The following is an 11810-nucleotide window of genomic DNA, read 5'->3' as shown; positions in this document are numbered from 1 at the left end:
TTGGGGGTCTGAGACCAGAGGATGGCAGTTCTCAGACAGCCTCAGCTACTTAGTGAGGCCCTCTGTAACTTAATGCAACCCTGTTTCAAAATAAAGAATAAAAAAATAGGACAGGGGATGTAGCTCAGAAGTTGAATGCCTCTGGGTTCCATCCCCAGACATGCAATATATATATATATATATATATATATATATATATATATATATATATATATATATATCTTGTTTTACTATAGATTTTCCTTTAGCCAACTGATGTATTCTTTAATCAGCCTGTAACTAATTTTAAGTTTTAAAAAGGAAAGTGCCCCATGCATCCCATCCTCCACGTGGTTATGGGTCACCGGAACCCCAGCATTCCGAAGTCTAGTGACATACATGATGCCATCATCCCTCAAGACGTCATGTTGACAAGTGAGGACATAGGTCAGAGGCAAACCACGCAACTTATCGTCCTCTGCCAGCAGAGGAGCCGCCCTGATATCAAGGAACCCCGGATACTTCTTAGACAAATGGACGCTGCCGTAAGTGGGGTCGTGATACACGTGTCCTTTCACATATCTCTCAGGGAGCAAGGAACTCCAGTTGACAAACTGGAAGAGGTGGCCCCATTGTGCAGGCACATGTCTTTTGGAAAGCATGGCTTCCTCAAGTGATCTGTCTGTCGTAAAATATTCACTCCAGAACCTGATCATGAGCGATCTGGACAGCACTGGCATATGGGTGTTTTCTTGATATGACGGTGAATCAAAATCAAGAGGCTGAAGAGCGGGGTAAATCAGAGCTTGGATCTTGAGTTTGATCTTGACATTCGTGTCATGTAATAGCTGGGAAAGAATTAAGAGGATAAGCACAAATACTTTTTCATTCGGAAACCAATGAAACAAGTGTAACTAGATAGTCTATAGAATGATTCATCGCCTCAAAAAAGACTTGAGTAATAATGGAAATCTAACATGTCAATTAACTTTCAAATATCCAAAATGGGTTTCTAGAACTAGATGTTCTAGAATTAAGGCATACACTTAAGGAAAATCCTCTTAAATTCCTCAAGAATAACACAGATCATAAGCAATGATCAGTAAGGTACTATCCTACCCTTTCTGTCAATAATCCAACCAGAAGAACTGTGTAAATTTTACCACTTTCCTGTTAATGCAAACTTTACTAAAACATACTAATATGATAATTGGTAGAGTTTTGCATGGAGAGGAAGGATTACTTAGGAGGGATTTCTGACTTGGCCTTGATGTCAACGTGAGACCTGCTGCTTCAGATTTGGGCAGTCTTTCTGTGCAAAAAGTTCCATTATTATCACTCTTCCTTATCAAGCCTGATATGTTAATGTTATTAATGATCAGTGGCTTGCAAATTGAGTGCATGAATACCTGAAGGTGCCAAAAAAGTGACTCATCATACGATTTTAGAAAATATGTTTTATGTTTTGAAAATATATACTTTAAAATATTTATACTTTTGCACATAGATTTTGAAAAAATACTTTAAAGTATATGTAGAACATATAACTTTTTATGTTTTTGAAGCACATATTATACTATAAAAGATATATATCACTTCTATATGAAAATAGATATTAAAAGCAATCAAATATTTTCTAATTGTGGCATGCTTCTACATTTAAACCATAATGGTCAAAAATCATACTGAACATTTTGGAAAACATTTATAAATATCATTATTGGTTGCCAGATATTTTTATTATAAATCCATGCATGTGATCTTCAAAACACCTGTGTGAGATTGAAAAGGTTAATTTTTCCTTGTAAATAAGCAACAGGTGCTTAGATAGTTTCAATGACCTGTCTGGTTAAATACAGAAGTTACTGAGTTTCAAGAATATGCCAGTTTTCTGATGGCTAATGTAGTGTTTTCTCTACTACACGTGAAAGCCTGTGTGTGTGTGTGTGTGTGTGTGTGTGTGTGTGTGTGTGTGTTTGTGTGTGTATGTGTGTGTGTGTGTGTAAAACTGGGGGTGAAACCCAGGGGCTTTTCTACCTCCAGGCTATACTCCCAGACCTATTTTAATCTTTATTTGGAAATAGGGTTTCACTAAGTTGCTGAGAGCCTGAGAGCCTTACTAAGTAGCTGAGGCTGGCTTCAAACCTGTGTGATCCTCCTGTCCCAGCCTCCCAAGTACTGGGATTACAAGCGTGCACCACCATGCCTGGCTCATTCTTTATTTTGAAACAAGTTCTGAGCTGCAAAAGGCCTTGCTAGGCAGTAGCTGAGGCTGTCCGCAAACTGCGATTCTCCTGTCTCAGCCTCCCAAATGTTGTTATTACAAGCGTGCGCCACCACGCCTGGAGCCACAGACAACATTTTAAATCAGTGATCTACCCAGAGTATTGTAATTTCATTTAAGAAAAAAAGAACTCTGCTACAAGAGCAGAAATGGACATTTTGATGCTTTAAGGCACTAATTTCAATATTCTCTTGAGTAATTTTTACAAAATTCTACCATTATATTTGTATGTATGCTTTATCATACATATTTAATATTTACGAAAAGACTATTTAAAATCTATAAAAGGACGAGCATCATCGCACCTGTAGAGCCACTGCTGCAGCCAAGTTCCCTCCCGCACTGTCTCCAGAAACCCCAATTCTCTTAGGGTTCACACCATATTTTTTGAGAATATCTTCTTGTAAGAACCACTTTAAGGCACTGTATACATCTTCAAACTGGACTGGGAAGTGATACTTAGGTGCTAATCTGTAGCTGTGGAGAGAAAACATGGTTTTCATGTCACTCTTTAGGTCACAAAAGCATAATGTTATGTTACAGAGTCCATTCATTTTGCCCGGTTTGTCATGGACATAGCGAGACCCACACAGCACCCACATCAGTGCGTCTGGGCTTGATTGTTGAGTACTGTGCTGTGTGCTTCTGACTTCCCGTATATTACTTCACTGTGTGACTCTGCCATGACTCATTTTATCCAGCAAGATGCTGACGGGCCAGCCACAGAGGGAAACATCTACATTTGGCATCATCCCATCAACGGGTCGTTAAGCTGCAGAATCTTGCCATGTAGGAAATCTGGCCCAAAGAAAACAACACAGCTCTCACTTGGTAGATACGACAACAGCATCCAGTCTTTCCGCAGTCCATCGTGACAGTAGGTCGTAAAAAGGAGAAGCTGAAATAAAAGCAGGATGTTAGGGAGAAGGGACAAAGGAAAGAAGAAACATCATGTTAACAAAAACCCACTGCGCTTGTTTTAAATTTCTTCGGCATACTAAAGTAACAGGGAAATGAATTCAATGCTGGCCACCCACTCACACCTAAGTGCCATTTGTGTTCCCAGGGTCCTGTCCTCCCCCTGCCAGTGCTGCGTTCAGAAAAAGCACAATCAACCCATCTGAGTTCTCTCTCCCTCCACCCACACACACCTCTCTCAGTTTTGCTCTCCTAACTTTCCACATCAGTTGACAAGTTTTGTTTCATTTCAGGCCTGTGACACTCTTTCCCTAGACTAACTTATTCTTCCTCTCTGGAGTTAAGCTTTTAGCTTAGGCCCTATTTAATATCCGCTCCCAGTTGGTCTATGTTCTATTCATTGGAGGCAAGCAGGTGATTATCAAGTACTCTGGGACCCAAGTGATTTTCTCAGTCACAGACTTTTATCTCAGTGCTACTTCCAAGTATTTGCCTCTTTATTTTTTATATTTTTATTTTTTGGTGGTACTGGGGTTCCTGGAAACCCTTCTCTGGGCTACACTCCCGTGCCTATTTTTATATGTTCTATTTGGAAACAGGTTCTCCTAAGCCAGCGCGGCTGGCTTCGAACCTGCGCGATCCTCCTGTCTCCGCCTCCCAAGCGGGGGATTATAAGCGTGCGCCACCACGCCCGGCGTATATGCCTCTTTCTACTGCAAATATATACAGCAAGAGATATGCCTAATTTCCTGCCAATTTTGATTACTCTGCTCTATTATTTTTTACATTTATTATTTCATGATCACTGTACTATTTCATTAGAGACTGTCTCCATTAGAATGTAAGCTCCAAGAATTTTGTTTAGTCCAGTATACCTACGGACACATAGAGTGTTGCCAATTACCTGAGGAAATGAATACACAAAAAGTGCTTTTATAACATCAACTGGAGAATGATAAAAGCAGCAAGCTATGCTTCCTCAAAATAACTCAAACATTTGGAAAATTTTTGTCTTTTCAGCTCTATCTGTGCTGTTGAGGAGAAACACATTTGAGAAAGAGTAGTTTAAAGCTTAAAAGAAAAGTCAGATTTTGTCAGGAGATCAAAGCAATAGATGATAAAGTATCTATTCAGTGTAACTGCCTATTTAAAAAAAATTTAAGATGGGCAATTAAACTCATTAGATTCTTCACACAAGAAGAAATTCAAATGGCCGATAAATATATAAAAAAATGTCCAGCATCATTAGCAATCAGGGAGTTGCAAGTCAAAACTAAACTGAGATTCCACCTAACTCTAGTTAAAATGATAATCATCAAGAATATAACAATAGCCAGGTGTGGTGGCGCACGCTTGTATCCCAGCATTCGGGAGGCTGAGACCGGAGGATCGCGATTCCCAGACAGCTTCAGCTACCTAGTGAGGCCCTCTGCAACTCAGTGAGACCCAGTTTCAAAATAAAGAATAAAAAATAGGGCAGGGGGTGCAGCTCAGAGGTTGAATGCCCCTGGGTTCCATCCCCAGACCTGCAAAAAAAAAAAAAGAATATATATATATATATATATATATATATATATATAGTCAATAATAAATACTGGTGACGATGTGGGAAAATGGGAACTTTTATACACTGTTGGTGGGATTGCAAATTAGTACAATCTGTATGGAGATCAGTGTGGAGGTTGCTAAAAAGACTGGGAAAGGAACTACCATATGGCCAAACTATAGCACTTCTGGGAATCTTTCCAAAGGAATTGAAAACAGAATACTATAGCAATTCATGCATATCTGTGTGTATAGCAGCACAATTCACAACAGCCAAATTATGGTATCCACCAACAGGTGAATGAATTGCAAAACAGTGTATATACAGACAACGGCATTTTACTCAACCATACAGGAAATGATTATGTCATTTGCAGGAAAATAGATAGAACTAGAGAACATTATTCTAAGTGAGATTAGCCAGTCTCCGCAAATAGTTGTGTTTCCTCTCATATGTGGAGGCTAGAGAGAAATTGGGTAACAAAAGAAATCTAAGATCAAAGGATAGAGACTCCAATGAAGCCATGGAGAGGGCTTAGGGAAGGGATGAGGGGAGATATAGATATAAAGGAAGTAAAGTTTAAATAATGCTATGTATACATATTAAATTATTAATAACAATCTCAATACATACAGTGAAGAAAGGAGAGGGGGTAGGGCGGGATATGGAGAGGAACACACCAAGTGTTAATGTAGATTCCTATTACCCTATACCTCAGTATGATGCACAATAAGTATAAAGCACCAATAAAGCACATTGGGAAGAGACAGACAGACAGATAGACAGACTGACAGAGGAGACACACCAAAGAGATTGCAGGGCTCGTTGTATGCATCCTAGTGTGAATTTTACAAAATATGTCAGGGGCTGAGAGTTTTCACAGCATTGATTTACCTGCATCTCCGATGCACCAGCCACCACCATGGATGTAAAACACAGCCCTTCTTGGTGCCTCTGACTTCCTCTTTGGCACATATACAAAGACTGGAACATCGTCAAATTTGGTCTGAGTCACAGTGACATTTTCATCTGAAGTTGGGACTTCATCAGTGTTTAAGGCACTTGTAATTATATCAACAAAATGGCCAAGTCCCAGAAACTCAGCAAAGGTAGCCTAAAAATGAAATTCAAGCACATCTTTAGAATTCACATTCTAGCCGAGAGTGGTGGCGCACGCTTGTAATCCCCGCGCTTGGGGGGGGGGGCAGAGACAGGAGGATTGCACAGGTTCCTAGCCAGTCGCGCTGGTTTAAGAGACCCTGTTTCAAAAAATATAAAATAGGTCTGGGAGCATGGCCCGGAGGTAGAAGGGCTTCCAGGAACCCCAGTACCACACACACACACACACACACACACACAAAAAAAAAAAAAAAAAAAAAATTCACATTCTAAATTGTAAAGAGGTTTATAAATACACTAATCCTTCATTAGCCCAAATAAAAGGAATCAGATTCTCACATGAGAATCTCCTTCACGCATTTAGAAGGACGAGACCACAGAGGTCTACCTACAGAAATTTAAAAAGGAGGAAAGGTACTTGTTAGGTCTGTATTGCAAAAAACCATCAGGGTCCAGGCTTTAGGATTATATAAACTGAGCACAGAAAATACCATCCTGAAGGCCCCAGAGGTGAGTGTGAATGACATATGAGTAAACTGGGAAGACCGCTGAGAAGATCTGATGGAACTGTGCTCAGGTACTTAGGCAGCCCACCCAGAGGGCACAAAAGCTGCCTGGGAGTAGTAAATGGAAAAGCGTTTTCAAACAAGAAGCACAATGTTCACAGACTTTTCAAAGAAAGACCTTTTGCTAAGAATTCAACTAAAACCATGGAAAAAGCCGAGAGTGGTGGCGCATGCTCGTAATCCCAGCATTTGGGAGGCTGAGACCTGGAAGATCGCGGTTCACAGACAGCCTCAGCTACTTAGTAAGGCCTTCTGCAACTCAGTGAGACCCGGTTTCAAAATAAAGAAAAAATAGGGCAGGAGGTGTAGCTCGGAGGTCAAATGCCCCTGGGTTCCATCCCCAGACCCGCAAAAATAAATAAATAAATAAATAAATAAATAAATAAATAAAACCATTGGAAAGAAAAACTCTTCCCAGGAGAAGCTAGTTTAGTCTGGGATGAGGGTGCTCCTGGTGCAGGCAGGTCTGCTACAGGGCTGGGTGCAGGAGGGCAGGGCTGGGAGAAAGGACTTGGGAAAGGGGAAGCAGGGAGGATGGTCTGTCTACCTGCAGCCAGGCCTCACTTGGAGTAAGACTCTTTTCCCAACACTTCCTTGTATTAATCTCAATAATATTTACAGCTTGCCTGTGTGGGAGTAGGTAATATTATCATGTCTCTTTCAGAGATGAAGAAAACAAGAAGAGAGAAGATAAGTTAGTAGACAAGACACGCAGTCAGTTTGATTCTTCATTCATAACATATTTCTGTAATAAGTGACTAGATACTCAAAGATTAACTGACATTCAGGGAAGTTAGCCATACTAATCAGAAAACTCTAGATGAATCAAAAAAATAATTTATCCCAACGAAACAAAGAAAGAAACAATGCAGGAAGATGAAAATATATTCAAATGACTTTTCAAATTTTTACCCTTTGAAAGCTGGGAAATTATATGAAATTTATGATTTATGTGAAAGTTCTGATTTATGTGAAAGTATGATGATATTTATAAATCATGGGTATGTTATAGAGTGATAATCTGTCCTAGAAATAAATATTATTAGGTGGAGATCTTTCTTCCTTGGCTCTTGCCTCCAAGAAAGGATTTCAAGCAGAAACCAAGAAGAGGGGTATATGGGAGGTTTATTAGGGGAAAGTTTAAGAGAGACCTTGATAAGAGGTTTACATTCCTGGAGTTAGCCATTTCCCTGGAGTTAAAAAGAAAAGGCATTGAACAAAGAGGTCATGTTCCAGAAAACAGGACTGGAAAGGGCTACGCCGACAGAGTGGAAAACAGTGAGAAGGTTTCCACGTGGGGAGCTGTATTCAATCTGGAAACCTGCCTTCTCTTGTGTGCGGTCAGGGAGGTTATTGTCTTTTCCTGTCTCAGCATTTCCTTATCTACCCTTTTTTTCTCATGTTAGAAACTACTCCATGGTGGCTAAGTGAAACCCCAGGGAGGGGGTTGGCTATCTAAAAATGTCAAAGTAAATGCTACCCTAACTGCCAGAGACTATCTTTGGGCAGATAAATTTAAATTTCTAATTTCACTGTGGTTCTCTAACCACAGCGGGGCAGGGAAGCCCCATATTTCCCTACATGAGAATTTGCTGAGAAAGACCTCTCAGATCCTTCCTAGTCTTGATCTGACCTGCTAATTTCTATCTAGATACCTAACAGATGGAAAAGCAAAGTAGAGCCAGAAAGACTTCCAAAAAGGAAGAGATGCTAAAAAAATTTAATAAACAAATGACCGCTTAAATGAATAATTAGAATCAACTCAAACCAAAACTAAAAAAAAAAAAAAAAAAAGACTTCTTACAAATAGTAGTACAAAGAGAAAAATATTGGGGTGGGGGAACGTTCCCTTCTTAAAACTCCTTGATAGTTCTATATTACACATAGAATTAAATTAAAACTTACTACCAGTGCCCAGAAAGTACTGCCTGATAGGGCAATCAACTTCTCGAAACTGTATTTCCAGTATTTTCCCATTGATTCCTGAGATGTTATGTGATTTTTTGAATTTTATGTGATTTCTTGTCAAGAGTTTGCACATGTTGATGTCTCTGTTGGAAAACCCCTCAGTATTTAGGGAGCTGGTTTCTTTGCTCCCTCCGGAGTCTAACAGATACTTCTGGGACCTAATGGCTTTCTCAGATCATAAATACAGCCCTAGCTGGCTATGATGGTGCATGTCTGTAATCCCAGTGCTTGGGAGGCTGAGACAGAAGAATCATAGGTTTAAGGTTAGCCTCAGTGGCTTAGTGAGGGCCTGTTTCAAAATAAAAAAGAAAATAGGAATGGGGGGTAGCTTGGTGGTGGAATGACCCCGGGTTTAATCCCCAGTAAGTAAATAAATAAACACAGTAGCTCTACCTTTTTATCCACTCCCCTCCATTTCCCTCAAGGCTCTTCTCATGATGTGAGAGCATTCATTCACTTGATTTAAATTCATTACTTTATCTCCCACACTAAAATGACAGTTTTTGGAGGCAAATTCACTGTTGGCCTAGTATTAGAGTTTGAGTTGTTGATTAAGTGAAAAAGAAAAGTTCTGAATAAGAGAACTTGAATTGAAAGGAAAAAAAGTAATGGGGGGAGATGCACATCCGAGAAGCCAGAGGCACCCCCATTTCTGTACACTGGGCCTCTCCTGGATTCCCCTCCCGCTGGCTGGTACCCACCAGGTTGACTGCCAAGTTTACCCTGGAGTACTTACTCGCTGGCCCTGATGCTACACTCTCAGTCCTATGGAAGACGGCATAAAGTCTGTAAGTAACCCGGCTGTGTGGGCAGAGGGTCTTTCGCTTGCTTATACCAACCAATACCTAAGATAAGAATTCCAAAGGTGACCTTCTTCATGACTTTGGTGCCACCTAAACAGAGCACTTTTTCAGTACAATCTACCCCCAAATGGATCCTCACTTACTGCTCTTGATATTTGTAAACACATCTCCAAGTGAACAAGCTATATTTCTAAGTAGTATATAGTCAACATTCATATTTCTTATATTAAAAATGAATACAGCAATAAATCAAAAGCAACGAATGCTGGAAAATGAACTTATTTGGATCAAATAGTTGCATATATATATATATATATATATATATATATATATATATATGAATTCATAAAACTCCACACTTACCAAATGTAGAACCACTTTCATAGGTGCATTTAACCACATTAGTTTCCATGGCTCCTCAAAATTTTCTGGGACAGGCGTATAAATATAATATGCAGTAAAGACCCCCACAATCAGAAGGAGCCACAGCTTTCTTCCCATGCTGCAGTTTCTGTTTCTCTGTCTTCAGAAGCACAGAAATTAAACACTCTGTGTGTGCCTGAGTAGAGACTTTATCAGCCAGCATGCTCCAGCTCCACCCAGACGCTGCTGCACTTTATCTTTGAATACAGAGTTGCTCACTTAGAACAATGATTGGCATAAAACAGTTGAAATTTCATTGGTCATCCAGCAAATGATTTCCTTGAGTATGAATCCAATGCTTAATGAGTAATACAAGACCCAGGCAAGTTCTGTCAATGATCAGACTCTTATCTGTGCTCCCGGAACAAGCATGTATTGAGCAAGAAGTTAGAAGAAAATTCTCTAATCCTAACACAGTTGTCCATTGAAAAATTAAAGGATGTAGTTTTTCTTGTAAGGTAGCTCATCTTGTAATATGGAAAAGCAAAAGAACAGATTTTTTAAACTGCTGAGGATATAGGAAAAACAAAACCAGTATCTCCGGCCCTACAAAATTGACATCATCTCACAAGGGACAGAAATATTAGAAAGTAGTTACTACCTTCAGAGGGTAGTTATGAAATCAGTGATGACAGTAATGATAGAAATCGCAGTGAAGTGACTAGTATTCTTCTCATGGGTTAGAATGAATAAGACAACTAGTAAATTTAGAGTTTTAATATATAAGGAACATTTAATAAGCAATGGAGAGATCTGAACTGGCATTGTGGCACCAATTGTTACATTTTTGGAGACCAACTACTGGATCTTTGAGTAAGTCAAAGCAGCAAAAAGAGAAAACAAAGAAGTCCTTAAAATTTGACAATAAAAAGCTGAACACATGTATGATTCATAAAACAAACGAATGAACAAACCCAGAATCCTTGAAAAATTTCCTCTTCTGGATAATAAAATATGTCACTTAATGTTACTAGAGTTGGGAAGCGGGGGCTGGGAAGTTAGGTAATAAGTACCTGACACGGAGAGATAGGTGTAATCCTAGTTCTCTTCTGCACAGGGGGAGGACTAGAGTTCACAAAAATTTGTTATATATTAACTGGTAGGAAAAAGTTTAAAGTCTCCAAACACAAAACAATGTTAATTACTCTGATTTGACTGGTATACCTGTGAAACATCATGCTGTACTTCCTAAAGATGTAAACTACTGTGTTTTATTTTTTTATCTTTTATTTTTTTAATTTATTTTTTAATTGGTACATTGTAGTCATATATCAATCACATTGGAGTACAAGACTTGAGCGGATATACAAGCACACATCATCCAATTAGCCCTCATCCATCCCGCATCCCATTCCCTCCCCCTCCCTCCATCTCACAATTCTTTGGTGATTAACTTTGATACATTTGTTTATGTACCTCCTGCATTTTAAAGAGGCTCCATCCTCCACTATTCCATACCCTCTGATTGGTCACATTAATTGCTTCACTATAGGGCCCTTTCTATAGCTCAACCTCTTCCTGTTGCTCCTTACCTCCTAGTTATTGCTGATTAGGGGAAGCGTCTGATTTATATTTTCTGCAATATTTCTCTGTGCATGCCGCGTTGCAAGTACCGATCCCACTCTTGACGGCCCCAGTAGTGGCCTGGCTACTTAGTGGACTGATCCAGACCTTGCTGGCTCAAGCAGCGGCCTTGCCTCATGGGAGGCCCCGATTCTGGTCTCGTTGGCCCCCACACTGGCCTAACCCCTAAGCTGGCTCCGATCCCGGCCTCGGAGGCCGCAGTAGTGGCCTTGCCTCACGGCAGGCTCTGATGCCAGCCATTGGCCCCGGCACCGGCCTAACCTCTTGGCAGGCTCCAATCCCAGCCTTGGAGGCCCCAGTACTGGCCTTGCCTCACGGCAGGCTCCGATGACGGCCTCGTTGGCCGCAGCCCCGGTCTAACCCCTCAGCAGGTTCCGATACGGCTTCGGAGGCCTCAGTAGCAGCCTTGCCTCACGGAAGGCTCTGATACCGGCTGCTAGTCCCGGCACCGGCCTAACCCCTTGGCAGGCTCTGATCCCAGCCTCAGAGGCCCCAGCACCGGCCTTGCCTCACGGCAGGCTCCGATGCTGGCCGCTGGCCCCGGCATCGGCCTAACCCCTTGACAGGTTCCTATCCCAGCCTCGGAGGCCCCAGTACTGGCCTTGCCTCATGGCAGGCTC

The 11810-nt window shown here is 40.8% G+C and overlaps 1 protein-coding gene across 1 annotated transcript; it reads right to left on the bottom strand.

Moving 5' to 3' along the window:
* Positions 1-230: 230 nt before the first annotated feature.
* Positions 231-9684, bottom strand: AADAC (arylacetamide deacetylase; the record flags this gene model as incomplete). The annotated part of the gene is made up of 5 exons (XM_080696589.1): positions 231-827; positions 2569-2740; positions 3092-3161; positions 5622-5841; positions 9547-9684. The coding sequence occupies 5 exons, from the start codon at positions 9682-9684 to the stop codon at positions 231-233; spliced, it is 1197 nt and encodes a 398-aa protein (XP_080552715.1).
* Positions 9685-11810: the final 2126 nt, after the last annotated feature.

The sequence above is a fragment of the Muscardinus avellanarius genome (assembly GCF_963383645.1).
Source record: "Muscardinus avellanarius genome assembly, chromosome: 5".
Classification (NCBI taxonomy): Eukaryota; Metazoa; Chordata; class Mammalia; order Rodentia; family Gliridae; genus Muscardinus; species Muscardinus avellanarius.
Note: the sequence above shows the minus strand (reverse complement) of the source record. Positions and strands in the feature narration are given on the sequence as shown.